The sequence below is a fragment of the Parasteatoda tepidariorum genome, chromosome 10 (assembly GCF_043381705.1).
Source record: "Parasteatoda tepidariorum isolate YZ-2023 chromosome 10, CAS_Ptep_4.0, whole genome shotgun sequence".
Taxonomy (NCBI): domain Eukaryota; kingdom Metazoa; phylum Arthropoda; class Arachnida; order Araneae; family Theridiidae; genus Parasteatoda; species Parasteatoda tepidariorum.
This window is the reverse complement of record NC_092213.1, coordinates 26,427,257-26,455,081: the sequence shown is the minus strand read 5'-3', so window position 1 is coordinate 26,455,081 and position 27,825 is coordinate 26,427,257. Positions and strand designations below refer to the sequence as shown.

The following is a 27,825-nucleotide window of genomic DNA, read 5'->3' as shown; positions in this document are numbered from 1 at the left end:
TGTGCCAAATTTGAAGTTTGTAGCTAGTCGGGAAGTTAGTTTAAAATCGATTACAAAATTCCACCCGGACAGACATACACGAAGGCAAGTTTATATAAACGTGGTAAAAATAAAGCACCATGGTTATCAAGCAACTAAGTTGCATCCACTCCAGCATTATACACATAAAAAAAAAACTCGTTCTCAAAACTTTCACTCAAAAAAAGAAAAAACTCATTCATTTCATACTCATAATAAAATATACTCACTTTCTGACCCAATAAAGCTCTACCTTTCCGAAAATAACCTTTAGGCCACACTGGACAAAGTTTAATTGATTTTTCTGCATCTTTTAATGCTCTGAAACAAAAGAATAATTTAAAAAAACAAACAAAGTGAAAGTCATAAATAAATCCGAAATTGATTCTCATAGACTATAAAGAGTAGATTTGAATTCAAAAAATTAGAAGGAAATAGAAAAAATAGAAAAGGAAATAGAAAACACTGTTATCTCTGTAAAAGTCTATTAATTGAAATTTATCACAACCATTGCTTTTTTTTATTGCTAAAATTAAATATTTGAATTTAGTTAGACCCAAATTTAAGATTAAGTTAGTAAATTAGCTATACAGCTAAAACCAGTAGCTTAGTTAAGTTGAATTTCAAGAAGGAACCTTTTTATGTAAAGATAATAAAGTTATGATATAATAATGTATTATTCAAATCTTTCATAAAAAATGAATGTTATTGCTTTCATTAGCAAATTCACTTATTTTCTAAATTTTTCAGTTAAACCTTAAAAGGAAAAAAAAAACTAAATAATTTTAGTTGTTTTATCCCTGAATCATTCAAAATAACTATGGCATAAAGACTGTATTTACTGTGCTCCTCTGATGTGATTGTTCAAATGTATATAAATTTATATTAATTATATTATTAAACATCAATATTATATAATTGACATTATTAAATGTGAATATTATATACATTTATGTGAAGAATAAAATAAGATAATATATCACTTTCACTTATATTAAAACCACAAAAGAAAAATGATTGTATGATAAAAATAAAATAAAAGCGTGACTATACAAGATGCCTGGAAATTGGAAAATACTTCCAATTTCCAAAATTGGAAAAAACAAAATTCTCTATTTTCTTTATTTTCTGTTATTTTTTACTTTATTTTCTGGAGAGAGAAAATTATGAGCCATAATAAAAACAAAAACCCAGAATTTCTATTTTAAATCAATTTATTAAAATTTGTTTACACTTTCAATAAATAAACTTAAAAAAGAAAATTCATACTTATCAAACATTCCAAGGCGATCATAACAATAAGAACGGTTTCCATAAAACCTTTAAAAAAAACATTCATAACTCATCAGGCAAAAACAATATATAATGCAACAAATAACAAGATAACATTACAATGAACAAGATACAAGACAATGAACATTATAAAAAATTTGTGAGCTAAAACTTATAATAGCCATTTTTTTTTAAATGACAAATTATTTAACAATAAACAGAAGAGATAATTTTATACCCATTCAGTGAATCTTATTAAATGTAAATTACAGTGATAAACATTTATAACCACTGAATAAGCACACTAATAGACTGTTCCACACTGGCAGAATCATATTTTAAGTTAGCTCTAAATTATAGCCAATATGAAATAGTTGTTTTTAAAGGTCAGAACTTGGATGTCCCTTAGTTTTGTTTTTTTATTTTCCTATATGTGGACCTTCTATTAAATAGTATGCATTATGTGCACATACTTAATAACACATGAAGAGTATAATCCATAATAATCCATCTAATTTATTCATTTTTTATTGTTTTAATTTCTGCAACTATTCCTCAAAATTATAACTTTTCTACAACAAAAAAAATATGAGAATTTCATAAATGCTTGACCTTCAATTTTAAAGATTAATTTCATGAAATTTCTATGATATTTGGTGACTGGCGTCATAACTTTTACCATCAATTGTTTCGTTGGGTCTAACTCTTTAACATAAAATATTTAAAAAAACACAAACATACAAATCACTGGAGCTAAAAATACACAAATTTCTTTTAAAAAAATTTTTTAACAAGGCCAATTTTTTTGGAAAACATATCAGACACGTACATCAAGCACAAATTTATTCATTTTCCCTGACCTTTTGGTTATTTTAGATAAATTTCCTGACGTTCCCCTCATTTCCGGGATTTTAATAAAATTCCCTGTCCCCTCCTTAAATTCCCTTTTCTTAATTAATTTTCTTAAAAAATTATGTATAAAATTTACAGCATAATAATGAGAGTACAAAAGTTTTTTAAAACTGATAAATTATATTTCTTACCTATGATCAGAAGGATCTAATTTAATTGATTCTGAAAATAACTCAACAGCTTCAGAATAGCGCCCCTCATTAGCTTTGGCATTTCCTTCCACTGCATGTATGAATATAAATTAATGTGTTAAACATAAACAAATCCATTATTATATAAAACATTAGAAAACATATAGAAAAAATATGGCAAAAATGTATTTGTAGAATATGTAGAGAAAGAATATACCTATAGATAAACCTATAAAAGTCATTTTCAAAATCGGGTGCCATTTTAGAAATTGAAGTACAAATAAATAAAATTGTTAAACATGTATTAATTTAAAAAATAATTAAACATATCATCTTTCATATCATTTTTATGTTTTTCGTACAGTTTATCTTTTTAAAAAATATTTTAATTGTTATATTTTTGTCAGATTTGTTGAATTTTATTAAATATAATTATTTGTTGAATTGTTAGTGGATATGTTTAATACAGGGTTCCCACTCTTTTAACAAAGCAAAAATTAAGCACTTTCAAGGACTTTTTTTGAACAAATTAAGCACTTTTTTTAAAAAAATTTAGGACATTTTTTAAAAATTAAGCACTTTAAAAATAATATGATTGTTTATCATCGAATATACATATGCCATCAGTGAAAATTCAAATTATTACATCTAAACATCTTTACATCTAAATTACATCTTTTCTAAAAAACATTACATTATTTACATCTTTTCTAAAAAAATCAATAAATGAAATAATAATAATAAAAAAAATTTATTATGATTAAGGAACTGATATAATTCCATTAATTAAGAGTGTTTGCCGAAGAAGTACCAGGTAATTCTTGCAAACCCGGGTCAGGTTTTTATAAAACATTTTCCGACTGTTAAAAGTTTATGTCTTTCAGAATGAAAAAGTTACTGTATGAAACTAACATGTATTTCATTTTTAATGATTTCATTGAAATTGAATTGTAAAATGAAGTGCAGAAATTACGATTTGCAATTTTTTTTCATGCATATTAAAAAAAAAAAGAGTAAATAATTAAATTTGAATAAATTATTGCAACAAGTTTTTATATTCTGCTACCAGACCAGCAAATGTGCCAGATTTACTTTTATGATGAACTTCAACAAAATTATTTTCAGCTAAACCAGTTATATTAGGAATTAACTATAATGTTACTAAATATTCTGACGAAAAGCAGGAACTAATTTTAAAGCAACCAAAAATTGAACAAAAATTAAAAACAGTATATTAAGTTGCAATGTTAACTGAACAAAATTATTATTAAAATCTAAGGATCTTTCAGTTGAATAGATTTATATTTTATGTAACAATCTGCTTATCCTTAAGAAATAAAAATAATAGCCTAGAATTCTAAAACATGCTTTGGACAGCTGTATTCTCAGTTTTCCTTTATTTATCAGTTTTCCTTTATTTTCTTAAGATACTACTTTTTTCTTAATTAGAACATTAAAACATTGTACTCCCAGTCCTAGAAACTGTTTGTTTATAAGTATGACACAAAGAATAACTATTTAAAAAGTTTCTTAGAGTTTCTAAAAAAAAAAATTTAAACAAAAAAAAGACTTTTCAGGCGGAGAGCAAATGGCACCCAAATATTAAAATGACCCACAAACATAACCTAAACTATTTCAAAACATTTCAAGCATAATTTAGTTTTAGTGTTACGATAACTGCTCAACATCCGCATCTGAAAATACCAAAGTATATTCATTTGACTAAATTTTCGAAGACTCTACAAAAAGTGGTAGTATTTATGTTCCGAATGGCTGTTGTAATGCATTTGTTTCAGCTTAGCAATCTATTACACACCACAATTTACAGAAAACACTATAAGAAAAAATCAGGGATTATAAATGAGTCTGATGAACAAGTGGGCCATACTTAGGAGCATTTAAGTGTTGATTGAAAAATATCATGCAATTGCTCTTCCTGGCAAAAACAAATGCTGTTGCCTCTGGAACACATAATACTTCATAAATGAAGTCTTTGAACAAGAAATAACCCATATAGTTTGAAATACATTTGAATCAATACTGAAAGTCATCTACAATGAGGAAATCAAAATTCAATATATTGAATTAGAGACTGCTAAACTTTGATGTGTGTGACTTTAAACTTACTCAATATTTTTGCTCACCTCAAATTAATAATAATAAAAAGTATTTAATTTCAAATATATAATATTAAGACAACTATACAATATGTACCAGTAACATTGTATTGAATATTGAATTAAACAATTTTAAGAAACATATTCAACCAAAATAAATACTTACATGCTATCTGTCTGCTTTTTAAAATAATTATCTCAGGATCTTCTTCATTCTAAAATAAATTATGTTTATGAAAAATAGCCTGAATTACCTTCATATTTTTTTAATAAATCTCAAATATTACTTTTGTTTTTGAAATTCAAAGATTATTAAAGTAAAATTTCTTATCTGCATCATGGATTATCCCAGTTGTACCAGGTTTATTATTAATGCAATTAATTTACGACAGCTTAAAAGATTTTGTAGTTGTTAAGCTCAAATTTAATAATTTAAATAAACCATAAAATGGATAAAAAGGAGAAAAAGAGGAAAAATTTATGAAATAAAAGAAATCAAAAATGAATAATGAGATTATTCTGTTTGCAGTAAATTTATTAGCAATTTCACTACTGCTTCTGGGTTGAAAAATTTCATACTACACAGAACAAAGATATGATATTACTAACAGATCAAAAAGTCAAAAAATATGGCACTAAACATTTACTACTTATCTGGAGATAATAGAATATTCATATCTAAAATTTAATTTCAAAAAAATGCTGCTACATGCAAATAAAGCTTTTAACATAATTATGAAAAAATAAAGACTGTAAATATGAACATAATAACTTAAGTTTAAGGTAATGAACTTATAACTTTAGTGAAATTAATAAATGAATGATTCCAGAACAAAAAACAATGAAAGTTAAGAATTGACAACAAAACCCAAATCTTTCTCGATTCACAGACTTTAAATTTTCTGTAGTTTATAATTATTGTTTCCCCAGAGAGAGTGGACTAAATCGAAGTTCCTTGAAACAAAGATATTTAAAAAAAATATTAAGCATTTGCCTTTATAATTTGATATGCATCTTTTTAAATTATTTATGCTTTAAGGTGGACAAAATTTCTTTTAATTCTATTTTATTAAAATATAAATACATTACCTATGCTATTATGAATTTTTTTTTCTGAAACTATGTAGAATCCATAACAATTGGAGTCGCTGTATATTATAACAACTGTATTATATAATCGCTAAAAATAGTTAATTTTGAACTGTGTAGCTATTTTTTATTTACTATAAAATTATATATTATTATAAAATTATTATTATAAATTATAAAATTATTATTATACAGAAAATACATATAAAACAGAATAAATTTAATAAAAAAATAAAAACAAAAGAAAATTGCAGGTCTATGGAGAAATCTTATGCCTGCTTTTAATTCATTTTAGAAAGCCAATCCACTGCTACACTAACTGTCATATAATACTGAGTTTAGTAATACATACAACAATTCAAAAAAGTCTTACATCCGATGGCAAGTCCGGCGAATAGTGATTATTAATATCGAGGACAATGTCTTGCTTAAGTTGTAATCCTGGAATTTGCTTACGATGCTTTTTTGCCACAACTGAGACAAAGGCACTAGATGGATCTAGATCCTAAAACATAAAGAACATTTCATTAATTCTAATAAAAACATATGTGGTAATGAAATATTATATGAAACTATAGCAAGAAAAAAGTGTATAAATAAGAAATGTGGATTTATTAGAATTGAGGTCAATTTTAAGTGAAATGTTTAGAAAATTATACGTTCTAATTATAATTTTTTATACATATAAAATGAAACTTTTTTTTAAAATCTTATTTCATGAAATTCCAATACTTACATTAAAATGTAAATGCATAAAAAGAAGAAAAAAAACACTTTTTTTTAAAAAAGTCCCACTTTTCATAACACTATAGTTATTGACACAGACTATGGCGATTTTGGAGTGCTAAACCCTGAATGCATTAGTAGTGGAAAATTTAATATATTTAATATTAATATAATAGCATAATTTCAATAATTGTATGAATTTCTTAATTAGTTCAAAACAAATTTTTTTAAAGGATTTATACACAAATTGGTACAGGTAATGTTGCTTGTTTTACCAGTTTTATTAAAAAAAGAAAATGTATCATTTTAGGGAACTGCAATACATTTTATGACAAATTTTTATTTTTTTACATTTTAGAGCACATTGTTTTATATATGTACATTTTAGGGTCTTTCTTTAATACCTTAGACCAGGGGTGGCGAACTTTTATACACCAATGTGCCATATTTTCTAAAAAACTGTTTAATGATGTCAAAGACGTGCCGTCAAGTAATTTTGACTTCGTGATTATTGGGAAAATAATAATACTAAATACTATCAACTCAAAACTATTTATATTGAAAAAAAAAAATACATTTTGCAATGTCTCAGTTATAGGGGTAATTCAACTTAAAGTAACATCAGTGTGACTTCTGTTGCTGCAGATAAGATGACAAATAACTCATATTAGGTTGCAAGATGTTAGTTTAAGCAAGACTGTTAATTTTTTTTGCTAGTTACTTATTGTTAACTTGTTTTCTATGGTTATTAATTGAAAGAGCAGAAAGAAAATTACTTAACAGAAAGAAAATTACTTTTAATACAATGCTTTAGAAAATTAATCCTCACAGCTTAAAATATTCACAAATAGAAATCATATACAAGCCAAATATTTTAGAGATAAAATGGCAATCTATTCAAATAATTACTGTAAATTACTCACCTCTTCAGAGGAGAGCAAATGGCANTGCATCTTTTTAAATTATTTATGCTTAAAGGTGGACAAAATTTCTTTTAATTCTATTTTATTAAAATATAAATACATTACCTATGCTATTATGAATTTTTTTTTCTGAAACTATGTAGAATCCATAACAATTGGAGTCGCTGTATATTATAACAACTGTATTATATAATCGCTAAAAATAGTTAATTTTGAACTGTGTAGCTATTTTTTATTTACTATAAAATTATATATTATTATAAAATTATTATTATAAATTATAAAATTATTATTATACAGAAAATACATATAAAACAGAATAAATTTAATAAAAAAATAAAAACAAAAGAAAATTGCAGGTCTATAGAGAAATCTTATGCCTGCTTTTAATTCATTTTAGAAAGCCAATCCACTGCTACACTAACTGTCATATAATACTGAGTTTAGTAATACATACAACAATTCAAAAAAGTCTTACATCCGATGGCAAGTCCGGCGAATAGTGATTATTAATATCGAGGACAATGTCTTGCTTAAGTTGTAATCCTGGAATTTGCTTACGATGCTTTTTTGCCACAACTGAGACAAAGGCACTAGATGGATCTAGATCCTAAAACATAAAGAACATTTCATTAATTCTAATAAAAACATATGTGGTAATGAAATATTATATGAAACTATAGCAAGAAAAAAGTGTATAAATAAGAAATGTGGATTTATTAGAATTGAGGTCAATTTTAAGTGAAATGTTTAGAAAATTATACGTTCTAATTATAATTTTTTATACATATAAAATGAAACTTTTTCTTAAAATCTTATTTCATGAAATTCCAATACTTACATTAAAATGTAAATGCATAAAAAGAAAAAAACACTTTTTTTTTTTTTAAAAAGTCCCACTTTTCATAACACTATAGTTATTGACACAGACTATGGCGATTTTGAAGTGCTAAGCCCTGAATGCATTAGCAATGAAAAATTTAATATTAATATAATTGCATAATTTCAATAATTGTATGAATTTCTTAATTAGTTCAAAATAAATTTTTTTAAAGGATTTATTCACAAATTGGTACAGGTATGTTGCACGTTTTACCTGTTTCATTGAAAAAAGAAAATGTACCATTTTAGGGAACTGCGATACATTTTATGACAAATTTTTATTTTTTTACATTTTAGAGCACATTGTTGTATATTTTAGGGTCTTTCTTTAATACCTTAAGACTGTTTTGGAATTATGATTATTTTTATATGAATTTTGATTAACACTTTTACCTTTTATATTGCACCTTCTTAATAACATAAACATAAAAAATTTATCAATACAGATATCAATGAATTTTTTATTTATTCTTCTGTCGTGTTAATTTAGTGTTAAACATTTAATTTAAACTGAAATAAAATTTGCCTTTCAATTTCTCAATATATATGTTTCAAATAATGTGTAAAAAGTTTTTGAATGAAATCTTGCTTACGATTGAGTTTCTGGCTTAGTTATAATGAATTTTTTTTTTTTAAAGGAATGAGACTTTGTATATCTTAAAAAATTCCGGTCTAATCATGACATACGGTTTAAAAACAATCAAAATATCTGGTTTCTATCTTAACAGAAAGAAAATTACTTTTAATACAATGCTTTAGAAAATTAATCCTTACAGCTTAAAACATCCACAAATAGAAATCATCTACAAGTCAAATATTTTAGAAATAAAATGGCAATCTATTCAAATAATTACTGTAAATTACTCACCTCTTCAGAATCAGAAACTTTGAGAATTTCACCCCTAAAAGGATTAAAAATATAATAATTTTTCATCTAATTTTTAAAAAAAACACACAAAGCTTACAAAATTAGCACATAAAATATTAACTTTGAAAAGTATGTTAACTTATAAACAGTAAAAAGGATGTTTATGAATTTGCAGTTCATTAAATTATGCCAATAATTAAATATTACATAAGAGCTTACCCTATCACAGACCGGTTAGCTGCCCAGAAAGAGATTTTGCCATCCCGAGAGTGAATAATTAAAAGACCATAGCCAACAAAAGAGTAGTTTTAACAAAATCTTTTGAGAAGGCTGTCACACCTTTAAGGAAGAATCTTTTGAAGAAAAATTAACAACAGAGTGAATGATGTTTTCTGCAGCAGAGTACATTGTCATCCCTTACCCTTTTGCCAGCAGTCCCACAACAGTAAATTGCCATTCAAGGGCTTCACAGATGTTTTTATGATTACACAATTTTAAGACCAATGAGACGATGGTGGTAATGTTGCCATTGTCCATCGGCTGTCTTTACTTCACAGAAAAGTTGGTACACATCAATCAAAAGCCACCAGAAATACTCTGGGATAGAATCCATTTCTTCACAATGACAATTCAGCGTCTTAACCACTGCGCCATAGCCACCCATCAGTTAGTGTGTTGTTATATAAAGATCTATGCTAATTTTTGTTAATTTTACAAGACCTTACTTTTGTTAATTCTACAATTAGCATGACATAGAATATTAATTATGGTAATGGTTTTTCAAGCAGAAATAAAGCAACAATTTTTTATTTTATTTATTCTTACTTTTAAAATGTGTTACCATTTCTACTGGTTATCTAAGGGAGATGACCAAAACCATTTTGATTATGTTAGTTTCTAAGAAATTTTTCTCCCTAATATACATTTACATAACTTAAAAACAAATTATTTATTATTAATATTAATAATTTATAATTTTATAGTAGTAAAAAAAATCATAACTAACTTACTTTTTAGCTTTTTTCTTAGGAGCATCATTGGATTGTTTGTTTTGTACACTTTCCTAAAAAACAAATGGTAAATCATTCTCAAGGCTATTTTACTTACAAATTATAGTAAGTACATATCACTAATAATCCAAGTCTAAAAAAATTTATTATCCAATTTTTTTTTAATTCAAATAACCATGATTATTTAATAAATTAAACTATTTATAACTTATCAATTTTTCATGCCTTTTAACTAAACAAAGACATTTTCAAATACTGTTGTTGAATATTGTTACATACTTTCAATACGAAATTTATGTTAATATTTTTATTATTGGTATCAAAATCAATTTTCGTAATTTCTTTGAGTCCTTAAAGCAATTTTGATTAAATCTTCAGGAGAAAAAAAAGTATAATTTGGATCTTATGAGGAAAAATTTAAATACAAATAAAATGTTTAATAAAAACCATTTACATAACAGCACTTTAAAAAAAAATCTTTTCTTTTGTATAAATATTTCATTAAAAAACAACTGACAGTAAACATGTTAGAAAATAATAATTTTAGAAATACCTCAGCTTTGCTTTTCGGCTCTACTTTTTCTAACTTCTTTCTTTCCTTACGTCTCTGAAATAAAGACTTAAATTATTTCACTATAAAATTTAAATATGAAATTAAATATTAGTATCCCTTGAAATTGTGATTTTGCCTTTCTAAATTTTAAATTTTTCAACTTTTTACAAAAGGTGCAGATTTTCCTTTTTTAGAAAGGCAGAACATGTGCACTACAAATGTTTATAAAATATCTACAATTATTTTTGTGATAATAAGGGTAAATTTTTCAAATTTTGCAAAAAATTTTTTAATCTTTGTCATTTCTATCCTAAGTCATAAATCATGTATAAATTCAACAAATATACTCTTTGTGTGCAGTTTCAAAGTTTATAATTAGATGACAGAAATAAATTAAGTGAAAAATGAAATAAATTATTTAGTTTTTCTTTATTTTTAACAAATATTAAAAGTCTGAGTTAAGTCTAATTTTTCAGACATAGAATACATATTATTCATTTTTACTAATATAATTTAAAGTCTTATAATTCAATTGTTTATTTTATAAAAAACTAATAAAACTAAGTTTTTGTAATACAAAATAAAAAATTATACAAATATAAAATGCAAAATAAATAATTTAAGGACAAACAGTTCTGTTACATGGATGGTAATAACTAGACAGCGGATAATATGCAATTGCATACGTGCATATGCAATTGCATATTTTAGCACTTTATGCCATTTGTGCATATAAATGCATAAAAAGGTATATTTGCTCTTATAAATGCATATTTTCAGCATTTCACGGCTTTTCTCTCTTAAAACCACATCACTATTCTTTTTATGTTAGCATAAGGAACGCTTTAAATTTTGTTTTGTCGTTCTTTATCAACTGAAAGGGTCAGCTGGATTGATGTTGCTGGGGGTGATTGCAATCACGTGAAAAAGATGTAGAAATGAGGTGTGTGTCGGGAAGGGGGGTACAAAGGGCCCACCCAAACAGACATTCGTCATAGAAACCTCAGAAAGGGATGGTCAGATATTCTATGAAGGGATGTCTTTTCCTGGAATAAATAATTGTCAATCTGTGTGGGAAAAATAAGGCTTCTGTGGTAGGTAGAAAATGACCTCCCTTTCCTGTGATTGATTAGTTAAAAGGTGGAGTGAATACATTTTCGGAGAGAGCTGCTATTCTAACATATTTCGATAGTCCATCCGATAGATAGATAGTTTCGACATCCATCAGTTGAATACGTAGTTAGTGAAGCTTCGAACGTGATTTTTGACTGCTGAATTTTATAATATGCCAAAAATTAAGTCGACTAAATCAAATTTAATGAAGACATGGATTTCGGACTATGGGAAGGACTTTACGACCGATGGGGAAATAGTATTTTGTGTGATTTGTCAAAAACACATTTCCTGTGAAAAAAAGTACCAAATCGATCAACATATAAAGACTAATGCTCACTCCGCGAAGAAAAAGCAGAATACAAAAGGATTTGTTCAAAATTTATTAACTATTCCTGTTCAAGCAGCTAAAAAGGAAAGTGATTTTTCTATTGATTTATGCAAAGCTTTAGTAAGCAGCAATATTCCTTTAAAAAAGTTAAATAATCCAAACTTAAGACAGTTTTTAAAAAAATATTGTACCAATCAGATCATTCCCGATGAATCGACTTTAAGAAAGAACTACCTTCAACCGATATATAACGAAGTATTGGATGATATTCGACAAGATATTGGAAATGGCCCTATATGGATTGAAGTCGATGAGACGACAGATAAGTGCGATCGCTATATTGCTCATTTTATTTGTGGAAAAATGGAAAATATTCCTACTCGACCACATCTTCTAGCAAGCAAAGCCCTTGAAAAAGTCAATCATTCAACCACAGCAAGGTTTGTCAATGATTATATCAGATTATTATGGTCTCTGATAGAGATGGTTCTGAAGATGTTTTGATTTTTGTCAGTGATGCCGCTCCGTATATGGTCAAATCAGCAGCAGCACTGGAAATTTTTTATCCCAGAATGCTTCATATTACATGTTTGGCTCATGCTGTTCACAGACTGGCTGAGACTGTTCGAGAAGTATTCTCCTCTGTGAATGATTTAATTTCTAGTATCAAGAAAGTTTTTCTCAAGGCACCTGTGCGCATAAAATTGTATAAAGAAATGTATCCTGATTTGCCTTTGCCTCCACAACCTGTGATAACTAGGTGGGGTACATGGATTGAAGCTGCACGTTTTTACGCCAATAATTTTGATGCAATAAAGTCAGTTGTAGATGCAATTGACACTTTCTGTGCTTCTTCAGTTCATGTCACAAAAGAATTACTACAGGATATCTCTTTGCAGAAGGACTTGGCCATAATTGACACTCACTTTTCTTTCTTAAGTGGAGCAATAACAAAGCTCGAAACACGAGGCCTTCCCCTGGCTGAGGCCATATCCGAAATTGAAAGAATTCAAGAGTGCATCAATGCTCTTCCAGACTCAGTTGGGAAGAAAGTAAAAGAAAAATGGTGTTTCGTTCAAAACAAAAATTCGGGTTTTGCAGCAGTGAAGAAGATAAATGATTTTCTTAATGGAAACGGAACTGAACTTCCAGAAAAAGTAAAACCAATGAGTACGAAATTGTACAAGTGTTGTCCAATAACATCGGTTGACGTGGAGAGGTCATTTTCTGCTTTCAAAATGATCTTTGATGACCGACGACATCAATTCACCCTTGAAAATTTGGAAAAACAGTTGTGTATTGCAACAAAAATTATTCAGTTTAATGAAATCTTTCCGGAAAATGCGATGATTTTTCTTCTCTCACTTATCATACTTCAGTTTTAGGCTTTTTCTTCAGAAATGTGTAGATTCAAGTAAGAAATATATTGATTTTCTTCCTTTTAACAAAAAAATGTTTTAGCTGTGTTTGTTGGAAAAAGTAAGTAGTAGTATTAAAATAAGTTGAACTTTTAATTTCTATTTTAAAGCATATTTCTAGTTTTAAGAGCATATATTCAAGTTTTTTAGTGCATATTTGCATGCATATTTCGTCCGTTTTTTAGTGCATATAATCCGCTGTCTAGTAATAACAGATACATGTAAAAATTCAAATATCTTAAAGCAAATATACAATAGAATTAAGGACAGAATGCCAGAATGTGTACAACTTTTTAACTTCATGTTGAAAATGTGCATGTTTTTGCACATAATAAAACAAATAAAAGCAGTACCTTTAATCGTTAACAGAAAACAATTAAGCTTTTTAAAATTAGTGATTCAAAAGTTAGATAATTAAAAAAAAATTTCTGAAATAACTTGTTATCATAAAGTTCATTTCGATTAAAATCACAGTATGAAAAACATTTAACTTCATAAAGCATTAGAATGCATCAACATGATGAAATAGAGAATATGACTAATCACTATTTTAAATTTAATGTACTGCTTTCTATATCAGACAGCTCCCCTAAGAAAGACTGTCTTATTGGTCAATATTCTATAATTCATTCTTATGTCGTATCCATTTTTCACATGTCACTAGCTACACCCACTTGCTCGTAAATAATAAAAGAAATGCCCAGTTATTTTATACAATTAATTATATAAGATTTTTAAAGTATAAATAGTTAATTAAATAATAATAAATTTATTTCATTTTTTAAAAAAAAATTTATCAAATGAATATTTTAAACAATATGACAAAAAACACAAAATATAATTCCAATAAAGGTAAACTGGGAGAAAAAAGTTTTTTTTCAATTAAGTGACATGCTAAAGAAAAAAAACCACAAATTTATTTTATAAAATGGAAAAATTAACCACCTTTTTCAACCTAATAGCGCAATCTAGAATACCAGTCATAAAGTAGGTATTATTTTTATTATGGTTAAAAATAATGGGTACAAGTAAAGCGACAGGGGTATGCCATGATTCATTATGGGACAGGCTGAAGTCATATTGTTATCAATAAAACTTCTTTTAATGCTACACTAAAATTAATGAAAATTAGAAGAAAAAAAAGTTGCAAATAAAAGTCTAAGTCACAAAACTTTAATTTCTATACATTCTAATATTTTTATTATGATTGCAGAAATTTTTTTTATTCTGGTCTCAAAATATTGAAGTTTTTTTTAAAACAATAAAAAGAGTTTAACTTAATAGCTTTGGCATGAGTAAGAAATAGTTATTTTCAGAAAAAATAACTAAAATGGAACGTTAAAAAAAAGCTTGTACATAATAAAAACTTATCTCAAAGAATACAAAAACTATGTTTCAGAACAGTCTTTAAATTTTTATTAATAATTTAACTTTAAATTTTTATTATTAAGATATCATTAAATTAATAACTATATACAATCTTTAAAAGCAACAATAAACATAATGAACAACATTTTTCATAAACATTTAAATAAACTCATTAAATTTCATAAGATTTAAAGATATTAACAAAAATATTATCCTTTATTTGCAGAATCATTACAGAATGTAAGCAAATGTGAAAAAACAAACTAATTTTTTTTTCAAAACTCAAACATTGAAATTCTTTAATACCTCCCATAGATTTTAAAGTTGAGAAAACTTAATTTCAGCAACCTTGAAATGTTCACACACACACACTTTTAATAAAACTTACAGAAATTGGAACAGATAAGTAAATATATAAAAACATTTTTAAAAAAATTATATTGGGCGTAGGAGATTCTATTAAAAATAACCTTCTTTTTAGCTTTCCTTCTTTCAGACTTAGCTTTTTCTTCCTCTTCTTCAAGAATCAATTCAGTCGCTCTACCTGCAGCCTATTGATTAAAAATAAAAAATTTTAAAATAACTTGTTTCTTAATAATGTTTTAATTATCAGTGAAAATATATAAATCATAAGTTCCTTGTACAAAGAAACAAAATATATATATATACATAAACCTGTCAAATGTCAGAATTTTCATGCAAAATTATATAACTATCTTCAGATAAGTGAATTTTATAATTACATTCCAAAATCTTAGGATCCAAAAAGCAAAATTAACATTAAGAGGCCCTAACTTTCAACAGTTCTCTTGACTGAACTGATCGGACCATCTTTTCCAGATTGCAGCAACCTCCCCTTTATTTTGACGATCTAGAATCGAAATCCTTTAAAGTGAAAGTTTATTTGTTCGGATAATGTTAGTTTCTTTGTCCACTTTTATAATTTAAATGATAGACAGCACTAATTACTGAGCAAATTTGAGGGCAAATCTTAGAACCTTGTGACGTACACATATTAAATATTAGAATTGATTTGCCACACACTTTTTTCCAAAATGGAGAAGATAGCCACAGGTTGTGAAGGTAACACACTCTGGCCACAAGAAGACTACAAGGGTTCATCTGCTGGAGACTAATGACAACATAATATAATTGTGAAATAGTTATAAGGACTACAACATATTTTTAAAATTAAACATCTTGAAGAATACAAGACGTACTTCTTAGTAAGCAACTAAATATGAAGTATAATATAATAAGTATAAAGTATAATATAAGCAAATAGGATAAACTTAATATGAAGAAGAATGCAAGATGAATAAGATATGCACAATAAATGCAACAATCATGAAAGGAAACAGTACAAGCAAAATGAGTGACAAGTTTATTTAAACCCATTTTATTGTGCATAAGGTAGATGCTAAAGTAATCTAATAAAAATGAATTTGGTCAGCTAATAACATGAGGAAATCATTTAATGTTGTCAATAACGAAACGTTATAACTATAAGAACACTTTTCAAATTAAAAATCTAATAAATTGAACGAAAGTTATTCAGAATAGTAACTTGTTTTTTTAGTTAACATGTAACAGAAAAACATATTTTTTTTCGGAAAAAAAAGATGAATCCTTGAAACGTAGTACTTCTTGGAAGAAAAAATAAATAAAACCCTAAGAGCTTTTTGATGCCTGAAATTTTAGTAACAAAAATAGAGCCTCAAAAAAGAATTGCATTTGAATCATCCATAAAATCAACATCCAATGGAAACACAAGAGAAGAAATTAAGAAAATTCGGTCACTATTGTAAAGGATCAGTAAATGAAAGAATTCTATATTTAATAGGTCTACATTCAGTAGTTGGAAATAGTAAAACTACTGCAGTGGCTATTCTTTTGTAGTGCAGTCTTTTTTTCTTTTTAAAATAGAGTAGATAGTAGTGTTATACAAAAAAACAGTAGCTAGTATTTTAATAATAGTTTAGTAAAGAAACAAAGTTCTAATGCTACTAACTTTTCAAATCTGATTGGTACAAATCTTTGTGAGTAAATCAACAGATACAATGAGGATGCCTTTGTGGCAAAGCAATTATAAGAATTATGTATTATAAATACTTGAACTAGCTATTGCAAGTAATAGCTGACATAACACATCAACCACACCTTCACATCATAAAACTTAACAAAATTGTAAATAATTAGAAATTTTCTAAAATTTTTTCAATTTGCCGTTCAGAAAGGTATGAAAAAATGAGGGTTAAAAGAACAAATTTGTATAAAATAGCTTAGAACACACTGAATCGTGTAAAAATGAATAAAAATTTCTTAACAATTCTCTCATGTTTAAATATGTGAATTTCTTTCATTCAAATCATTTTGAACACGGGTGTAAATTAAGTTCTTCAGCAAAGTTTATCTCCTAAAAGTAGTAACTACATTTTTAAAGTAATTTGCAGTCTCAGCATTAAAAAAAAGTAGTTGTTAATTACACTTATAATTAAGTAGTTGCAGTTAGCTACAAAAATAATGTAATTGTTCTAATTACTGTGTCTATTAGATTAACAAAAATATACTTAAAAACTCAAAAAATAAATTATTTAACAAATACAATCAATTCATAAACAAATAAAAAATTTGAATGAAGCAATCATATCTGCAATCCAATAAAATATCATAAACTTGGTGAGATCCATTCTTTACATAATATTCATTAAGGTAAATATATACACATATTATTAGGTAAAATATGAAAATATATGTAACCTTCATTACTCAGCTGCTCAATAGTTTGGTTGATATTGATGAACAAGTAACTTGAAATCATGCTAGCAGTGAGCATTAATCAGATTGGTAGTTGTAAATAAAAAGAAAATAATTTTGTATTTCAATGAAACTAGTAAATAAAGTAATAAAAATGCTTGTCAAAGTTTTTAAAAAAAAAAAAAAAAAAAAAAAAATATTTTCTGGAGAAAAAAATTACCTTAATTTCTTCTTTTTCAATAATACGTCGGAATTCTGAAATAATAAATATACACATACAAATTAAACTTCTATTAAATGTAATAGATTTAACTATAGTTACAATAAATGTTAAGGGTAAGCTGGTAAATGTACAAAAGTAAACAAAATCTACATACAAAATGCATATAGCAATAAAAGTAATGCTAAGCTGGTATACAAACATAAGCACTTGGAATAATATTATTGTTTTCAAGCTCAGTGTTTTCTTCTTTTAAAATTATTATTTGTTATCAAACATGTGAAGGAAAGGATATAAAAAATGTCAAGTGAGTGGAGTTTTGAAACAATCATAAAAACTTTTTACTTCAACATATAACGAATAGGCTTAATGGGTTATGTCAATGAGTTTTAAAGTACCGTATATTCCGGCGTATAACGCGCACTTTTAATACAAAAAATAACATTGGAATATACGGGTGCACGGTATACGCCAAATATTAAAAATTTTAGATCAAAAAAATTTAAATATAGAAAAACACTTTAATTTTGAAGAAATAACATACCTTTACCTATATACTTTATTGATTATCGTTATTACATAAATAGTTCATTATATTCGTCTTCCGTTATTTCTTCAGGCACGTCATCACAATCTGTTTCGTCATCTGTGTCATCTTCTAATCCGTTCAGATTATTTGAAATGCTGCATTTTTTGAATGATTTTCTAACCATCTCAGGCTTAATTTCATCCCATGCTTTTAATATCCATTCGCATACTGTTTCCAAACTTGCATGACGCATATGTCCATCTTTCGTAAAGGTTTTCTCGCTCTCCAACATCCAAGTGTTCCATTGTTTTTTAAAATTGGCTTTAAATGGCTTGTTTAAGCAGACGTCCAATGGCTGAACTAATGGTGTCAATCCGCCCGGAATTACTGCCATATCGGTGATACATTCTTTCAAAAAAAATTTTGTGTTAACTGTAAGGTGGGTCCTAAACATATCCCACACTAAAAGGCTTTCTGGTTTCCTAAATTTAAAAAAGTATTAGAAATTACGGGTGCGCGTTATACGCCGGGGCGGGTTATGCGCCGGAATAAACGGTAATAAAAAAAAAAATTAGTCAGAGTATACAAAAAATACTTCCTATAAATTCTTTTTGCGTAACTCAATGTTTATTTTTTCTAAGATTTACAGTAAGTGATATGCACCACCTCATATTAACCTTATTATTATTAAGAAAAGGAGAACAAAAATTTGGCTGTTGAAAGATTTTTTGTATTAAAAATATGCATCGCATATTAGTTCAAAATAGATTTTTTTTTTTTTTTAAAGTATTGATTCTAGAGAGATTTTTTTAACAAAAAAGAATGCGGAAGAAAATCTGTAACCTTAATTCCTGCCCGACAATCATTTATTTCGTAATAACAATTTATTTTTATTGACATTTAGCTTACGTTTTATGGAAAAAAATTCATTAAGAAAATTTTCAAAATATTGAAATACAGCATGAAAAAGATAACAAATAAAATAAATTTAATTTAATTTAATAGAGATATTTAACAATATAAAGAAATTTTAAAAAATAATATTCATCTAGACATCAAGGAATAAGCTAACCATCTTCAAAAGGATTTGCAGAAGAATCGCTAACTTCCTGTTCACATTCACAATCAGCAGTTACTTCTTTATCATGTCTTCCAGCACCTATAAGAATAAATCACACAAAAATTCTGATCATTACAATAATTATTAACTTATTAGCATGAACATTATTAAGAGCTATATTAAATGAACCTAGAAATATAAAGTTGAAATAAGCATGCAAAATAACAGAGACTAGAATATCATAATTTATAAAAGCATTGCTAAAAACAAAACAAGCAAAAAACTGAAAGAATATTTCAAAAACACTTAAGATAGCAAATTCAGATGCAGCAAATTTATTATTTATTTCAAATAATATTTCAAACATGATTATACTTATTATTAAACTAAAATGATTATAAACTAAAGATCTTACAGTATCTAAGAGAATCAAAGAAATCTGATTTAAATCATAAAACACTTAATTCAAAATTTTAAAAAATCTAATTTAATTCAAATATTAGCTTTTTTTATTCTCTAGGCACTTAAAAAAAATTATGAAACCAAATGCAAAGGAGTAGATTAATTAAAAATTCTAAATATAAATCAATATGAGAAATAAATACTGACCACCAAAGAACACATGTTGAAAAAAATTATACATCTCCTCCTGAAATGAAAATATTTTAACTTTAACAACTGGAATATGCATCCATAATATTATGTAATGTACACAATTTAAAATTAATAACATTTAAATACAAAAAATATATAGGAAAATTACACAAAGCAATAAAAATTACACAAAGCACAGATGCCGACCTGTCATTATTCTGTTCAAAAGATATTTTGTAGAAATAACAAGCAAATTGTGAATATATCATGGTCATCATTATATCATGGGATGATTATGTAGAAAGGTCCCTTGCCCAGGAGATCACCCTCAAATGCCGCTTAAAATTTTAAATTTTGCAGTTTTATTTTAATTGCTTTTACCTATGTTTTGAAAATTTTGTTAGTATTTTTGCAGTTTCTTCATATCTTAAATTGCAATTAGAAACAATACAAATTTCACAATATGAATTACTATTAATTCCTAACCTTTCATTGAGGTATTGTGCAATAAGTGGTTTTATTTTCCTTATAAAAGATTAGAACTCTGAGAAAATTTAAGGGCTTCAAATCAATACTCTAGTTCTCTTAATTTTGCCCTGTCAAATAGATTCTTTTTAAATTGCATTTTAATACGAATATATCAATTCCATATTCTAGAATTCAAAGGAATAAAATACTAACTTCATATAAAAAAATATTTATAATTTATATTCACTAATTGTGAATTACATAGCATACCTGCTAACACTCATTTATTAAAATGCAAAAAATTTACTATATATTTGTAAGAGAAATAAATTAAAATGCAGAAAATTCATGTGCTTTAAATTTTTATTCACAAATCAAAAATATAATAATAGGAATATAGAGTTTCATGAGGGGAATAGCTTAAAAAGTGGAATATAGCGTTTTAAAGAAATGGAAGAAAAATAAACTTTTTTTTTTATCCTATCAAATGCTTAACATTTTTCTATTTTGCATTAATTTATGACCTACAGCATCAAATAGGTGGAATGGCAGCAAAAATCCAAGATGTTATTGTCTGAACAAAACAGGAGAGCCAATTCTCATATCTAAATACAATGGAAAGTCCTATATCCAGAATTAGGACAATAGATTTTTCCAGATAATAGGTTTTAAAAGAAACAAACATCTAAACATGCATAAAACAAAATTTCAAATAGATGACAAATAACGTCAATTACATATGGCAACACTATCCTGCAGATTGTGTGACATTTAATTAACCAAAGAATGATTAGTATAATAAAATCAAAACTTTTAAAAATAAAAAAAACACTAGTGATGAAGATAATTTGAACTTCCTTTTTCAAAAATTAACATATGTTTTTCTCCTTTTTACCAATTTCATGTAAAGAATAATAAGGACAGATTATTATATAAAAGCTGAGCATCAAATTCTCAAAGCAACTTAATCCTATCTAATAAAAAAAATATATAACATGGAAAAGAATTGAGATTTGAGGAAAATAAAATTTTTTTTTTTTAGTGAGCTTATCGAAGCAGAATAAATATTTGAAAAGCAGCAAAGGATATATAAATATTTTTTTAATACTTTAACAGATAGCAAGCCTGTATAAAATTGATTTCATTTTTATATTTTTGAAGAGGGTAAAGATATTTGTTTATTATGATTGCTGAAAAGTGGTGGGAAAATAGATGTTTCGGCAAGCAGAAGTCAGGAAATGGAACTTTGTATTCCAGATCTAAGAAGGTACAAAATTATGTATATTTTCCAAAATGCAGAAGATATTGAAAGCAGAAATTCAGAAAACATCAGCATAATGCAAAAGAGTTGGCAGCTGTGCTCTTGTGCTTTAAACATATTTTTAAATTAATCTTTATGAGCATATATAACTACAAAATGCACATTCCTAGAATACCTAGGTATTCTAACAAAAAAATTTGAAACACTAATTCGAAACATAATTGAAGTTGTTGTTACAAAGAGTTATAACAGAAAATGTATTGAGAATCATTTTTCAAAAAACAAATAAATATTAAAACAATTATTTTAATTTGTAAAAATATACTTTTACTGTCAATGAATTAGTACATAAATATATGTTTGATCTTAAACATGGACTTCAACAAATGATGACCCTCATTTGAGTTGAATAATAATTTTATTTCAGTTAAATAATAATACATCTTCACAAATTCTACAGTCTAAAATTAAAACTATAGACATAATAGAACATCTTTTGTAATAAACCTTCTTGCTGAAGTCTAACAGTCTAAAGGAAAATAGTTAAAACACCTTATATATTAATAAGAGTTACCAAATCTATTATCTGACTTTTGCCAGGTTGAAGTAACGTCAATGCAGCTCTTGTGATATTTCCAAACACCTGTAAAAAAAATTAAAAAGTTTATTTCAAGTAATTTTAAAAAAGACTATTTTATGAACAATAATGAAATTTAAGGAAAAATCAAAATATTCTTTCTGTAAATATATACTTGACCAATCATGAATAAGAATAAGTTGTTTACATAGAGAAAAATAAGAACTTGCTTATAGACATGAAAATAAAATAATAAAAGGGTCTTTTGTGTTTTATTTAAATATTTAGAAACAGACTTTAAAAATAAACTCTCAAAAAATATTAATAATTTAAATTTAACTGGATAGGGCATTATTTTTATAACGAGGACAACATCTTGACACTAGAGTCTAGTGACTAGACTAATTTTCATAATAGATACCATTTTTTTCTTCAACTTCGATAGTGATTTTGCTTCAAAGCAAAAATGCTAACTAAGTTGAAAAAATTTGTCTACCAAATATCAAATATCTATGTTTAAAATAAATGACTCTTCAGGCTTAATTTTCAACAAAAGCTAAATAAACTGTATGAAATACTCATAATCAACCACAAAAACACTTTTTTAACCATAATGCTGCTGTTTTAAAAGTAGCCTTTACTTCAATAACTCATACAAAATTCTTTGAATGTTAAAAAATAATTACTGCAAAAGAATGCCTATAAATAATTAAAAAATTATTTTAAAATTATACAACTATGAAATGATTTAAAAGAATTTACATTTTCAATAAATTGTTAAAGACATTAAGTTAGAGAAAAACATTGTTTACACATGACTGTAAAACACTCATCGAGATAAACAAAATTTTATAATTGAACTCTGAATAAATTTTGTTTCAATAGAATAAATCCACAGGTCAACTTTAGTTGCTTGGCAACAGGTTTGATACAGAGTTGGCAAGGTTTAGGACAGAATGGATCAATCACGGCTTAAACCAGGGTTCAAACCGCCCTGTCCAAAACCCTTTTGTTGAAATTATGTCACAATTTTAAAAAAATAATGTGAAAAATAAAAGGCTAATTTTTGAACAAGAAACAAAATGAAGAAAAGTTTATGTTTTGTCAAAAACATAAACATTTTATTATATTTTTATACTGCATTATTTATCCTTATGCAAAAACATAATTTATCAGTATCAAAAGCATATTTAAAGGATAAGGTATTCACTTTTGTTATTAGATGAATTGTGCAGCTTCCAAAGTTATTAATCTTTTCCTATTACATTATTTACATTTCCTATTACATTACATTATATTATTTTCCTTTAATAATTTAAAGTAAAAGTATCAAATATTAATTGATATATGTAATTATTATGTTTACAATGGTTAAACATATAAAATTTTTACCTTTTAAAAATTTTCAAAGTTTTGGACACTTTAAGACAGTTTTAGTCAGTTTAGGACAGTTTAAGACAGTAAAACTCATGTGTCCTGTCCAAAACCACAACCCTGGTTTGATATGATTTCAATCATCTGATATTTTTTAAAAAATCTTTAAATAAAATCATTTAAATTACAAAAAAAAAAAAATTAAGTTGAAAATCATATTATACAAGTTTTTTATAAAGATTAGTGTGACAATAAAAACTTTTAAAGTACCAGAAAATGACTTGAGTGATGAAAAGGGACTGAATGTAGATAAATATTCAGTGTATTTAGGCATTAAAAGTGACCATTAAAAAATATGCAAATTTTAAATAATACCAGTGATGCAAAACTAAATTTGCTAAGAAGTACCAACTGAAATTATTGGTATCTAACATTGGTTTTATATCTAAGAACATTAGTAATTGTTTTTTACAGCTCCTTTAATACATAAGTATCAGATGTACTGTACTGTCAACTGTATCAGATGATACAGTTGACAAATGGTAAGAATGTTAAATTAAAATAAATATAGCTATTTGACACACTTGTTAAGATATAATATTTATACTGCAACTTGTAGGCACATTTAATCAGAGATTAGATAGGAAAATCCAAAAAGTTCTGATTAAAGGTAAGAGATCATTTTAGAAAATGTTTCAAGAGATGTGAGCACCTAATTAGTTACAGAAATGCTAGCTTTGACGCAATTATTATTATTTCGCCTCTTTATGCTTCATTTGTCAGAACGGAAAATTAAATAAGAACAAACGGTAATTAATGAATAAAATACAAACATTAATTAGCGATACTTATTGTAATTCCGGCTTGTTTGAGTTCGCTAATGCTGATAACAAAAACATATTACTCATACAAACAATTTAAATAAAAGATATGTTAACATGTTATTTTGCAAAATCTGCTAAGTAACAACAAAACAGATAAAATTTACTACCTCAACAGAAAATTCACTATTATCGTGCTTTTCAGGAAACCACTCTAAAGCCAAGTATTTATATCTTTGCACTATAAAATCGTTTGAAGCAACTGAAAATAAATTAAACATAAAATAGACATCCAACACTTTCCAAAATACAAAAACTAAGATTTGATTTTTATTAAAATTTAACCCACATGAAGGCAATCCGAGAATTTCTAACGCTGCTTCTTTGGATAAAGTCATAGCGAAGAAGACAATTACGTTTTAGACGAACATCATTTTCACATTACCTGACAAGCAAAGATTGAAATATTTACATAATTTTACATGATGTCAAGATTGAAGATTGCGAAAGTCCAAAACAAAGCAAAATTTTACCGCACAGTTAAAGTTAAATCGCAAACCACTGAAAAACAGTTGCCGTTATTTATTTATTTTTCCAAAAATTTTCCACGGCTCTTTCCCACTAATATACATTTTGAGACTCCACACTTATACCTTATTTCTACTAACAGGTTAGGAAAGCTTAAGGGAGCATTCTCACTAAATGCAATTTGTGCATGTGAGAGCACTTACTCTAGCGCAATCGAATGCTACCTTCAACCTGCTAGTAAAAAAAGATACTATAAGGACAGGGACTGATTGAAAAGTTATTTATGGTGGCTCATTTTTATTTAGCACATTGCACAGCGCGCAAAAAAACAATATATCACCCGGGGAATAACTTTCGTTCTAATGATTGGATTTCCACTCGCCACTCTTGTCAATCTTAAGGGTTCCTGAGTGTAACTTCTAATATACTAACTAATTAGTGCTTACCATTAATTAAATTGGAAAATTAGACACGAAACATGATTTTTTTCTGAATAAACACACAGGCTCACTCACTCACTCACATCAACCCCCCCCACCTCCCCTACACACATAAATATATAATATTTAAACCAGGTTTTCGAAATTTTGTGCATTTAGCGCATATAATATCTTCAACAGTTGTCACAAATTTATTATGGCAATTTTTTGCTTAGGGTATTAAAAAAACACTATTTTTCGTTTGTAATTTATTTTCGATCTCTCCAACTGTCTGTGCGTGAGTGCATATATATATAAAACTCCTTTATCGACGACTACCTATTAAGTTTTATAAAACACATTTATTGAAATTCTAATTCGTCTTCCTGTTTTGAATTTAAATTTATGAATCCCTGTTTTTATTTAACATTTAGAAATTTCAAGAATGTCATTTAATAATTACTCATTCTCTCTTAAGAGCTTTGTTTATTTCACTCAGGCATTTTTTGAAAATAATTATCTACACTCCTCAAAAGTGAAATTGCAACACCAAGAAATAATGCACGTAGCGTCATGCAAATTTCAGGAGCGATAGTAGTGAGATGGATATGCAAATGATTAAAAAACACAGACTAATAAAATTATTAAAAAGCCATTTACTCACTATCTAATGTGGCCACCTCGGACAGCTATACAGGCCTCAATCCGGCGAGGCATGCTATCAATGACTCCATTGATGGTTGCCTGAGGTAACCTTTGCCAAGCCACATCCACTGCTGTGCGCAGATCATCGATGGTTTGCGCCATTGGTCCTCTGTTCATGCCACGTCCAATGAGATCCCATAGGTGTTCTATGGGATTCAGATCTGGAGAGGCTGCCGGCCAGGGAAGGATGTCAAATCCAGTCAGGCTGTTAAGAGTTCGCCGTGCGACATGCGGCCTGGCATTGTCTTGCTGGAATACCGTGTTGGGTGCGCCCTGCAACAANAAAAATACGAAGAATACAATTTCACTGAAGTTATTTAACTAACGATAGAAAGTACGTAGAAAATTGAAGAATTGTTTTCATGCCAGACAGCTTGAACTTGTCGAAAGATATTGACCTTCTCTGCCTTTCTGAATAATGAGTTGGTAAATCCCGTTGTTCAGAAAACAAGTGACATACATTAAGGAAATGTGCATTGCTTAAAAAAATAATTTAAAAATAATTGTTTTGTGGTTAAAGAGATTTTTCAAAGCTATTTTGCTAAAGAAAACAAAAACGCACCAGTTTAAGTGCCTTAGCTAATTTTTTTTCAGAATTTTTACCATATTTATTTGGTCAAACGATTATCATTTATGTCATGAATAACTCTTACAAACATCCAAACGCCCCTCTTCCAATCCTTACAGTATACTCGTTTACCTTACCGTTTTTCTCCTCTTTTTTGCAACTCTTCTAGTGCAGTTTCATTTTCGAGGCACTTGTAGACCATTAAGCAATATTAAACTTCATGCCCTTAATGCTTCTATCAATATTGGAAAAGGCACAGGCATTTAACATAGACCATGCTAATGTAACCTTAACTACATCAAGAAAACCAGACGCGTTATAAAATTTAGAATTAGGGAATAATTGTAATTTTGAATTGAATTACTTGTAGTGTGTATTGCTCAATTTAACTTAGCAGATTTTGATTCTTTGGGAAGCGCTCAAATATTACGTAAGTGTTGTTTTGAAAATTTTGATTTCTCCCCTCTTGTCAGCAAAAGAATCGTACTTCCCCTACTTACGAGATAAAGTCTTAAAAACCCTTGGTTTTTCATTAACTTAGAACTGAAATATGTCTGTAAAAAATCAGTTCGTAGCTCATTTTAGAAGTTTGCAATAGTGTTAAATTCTTAGAAAGTTTCTAGTCTAATATTCTTTGTAAATTTTGTGTTTACCTACAGTGGTTAAAATTTTTAATCTTTGAAACTACTAGAAATTTTGTCCAATTTTTTATTTCTGAAAACTTAAGCTTCAAATTTGAAATAAAAAGTTAAATAAATTTTTTTTCCATTTTTAAAGAATTTTTGAAAATGTGGTTTTATTGTGTTACGTAAGCAAAGAAATTCAACAATTAAACTCCTCTTTAAATGCAGCCTTCCAGAGAGTTTAAAACTAACCTTGTAGTATTTGTTCCTTCTAACAGCAAATGCTAAGAGACTCTGTTTGGTAAATTGCGTTTTTTTTATCCCTTTTTTGCAAATAAATTCTTCATGCAATTTATAGCAGATGCTTATTTTAATGCATGGGTATGGGTATTGTAGTCTATCCAAACTACGCAAACATTTTCAAATTTGAAAATAAAAATTTAAAATTTTTAATATTGATATCAAATGCATCGCAATACAAAAGTGCATCAATTAGGAGAATATCATGGACAACAGTAGATAAAGATTGCGAAATTTTCGCTATCACTACTTGTATCACTACTTGCATGATCTTTATAGATAATTTAAAT

General features: G+C 27.0%; 1 protein-coding gene across 1 annotated transcript in view; it reads right to left on the bottom strand.

Annotated features, from left to right (window-relative positions):
* LOC107450708 (uncharacterized) overlaps positions 1–24,950 on the bottom strand; it is a 37,814-nt gene extending 12,864 nt beyond the window's left edge. The window contains exons 1-15 of the mRNA XM_043047521.2: positions 24,742–24,950; positions 24,563–24,654; positions 22,195–22,263; positions 19,907–19,946; positions 19,310–19,396; positions 17,709–17,743; positions 15,202–15,282; positions 10,502–10,555; positions 9,949–10,001; positions 8,939–8,972; positions 7,712–7,798; positions 4,617–4,665; positions 2,334–2,424; positions 1,288–1,338; positions 249–339 (exon numbers count right to left, since the gene is read on the bottom strand). Coding sequence (XP_042903455.2) covers positions 249–339; positions 1,288–1,338; positions 2,334–2,424; positions 4,617–4,665; positions 7,712–7,798; positions 8,939–8,972; positions 9,949–10,001; positions 10,502–10,555; positions 15,202–15,282; positions 17,709–17,743; positions 19,310–19,396; positions 19,907–19,946; positions 22,195–22,263; positions 24,563–24,654; positions 24,742–24,790 — 963 coding nt within the window. The 5' untranslated portion in view covers positions 24,791–24,950. The remainder of the gene's footprint in view (positions 1–248; positions 340–1,287; positions 1,339–2,333; positions 2,425–4,616; positions 4,666–7,711; positions 7,799–8,938; positions 8,973–9,948; positions 10,002–10,501; positions 10,556–15,201; positions 15,283–17,708; positions 17,744–19,309; positions 19,397–19,906; positions 19,947–22,194; positions 22,264–24,562; positions 24,655–24,741) is intronic.
* Positions 24,951–27,825: the final 2,875 nt, after the last annotated feature.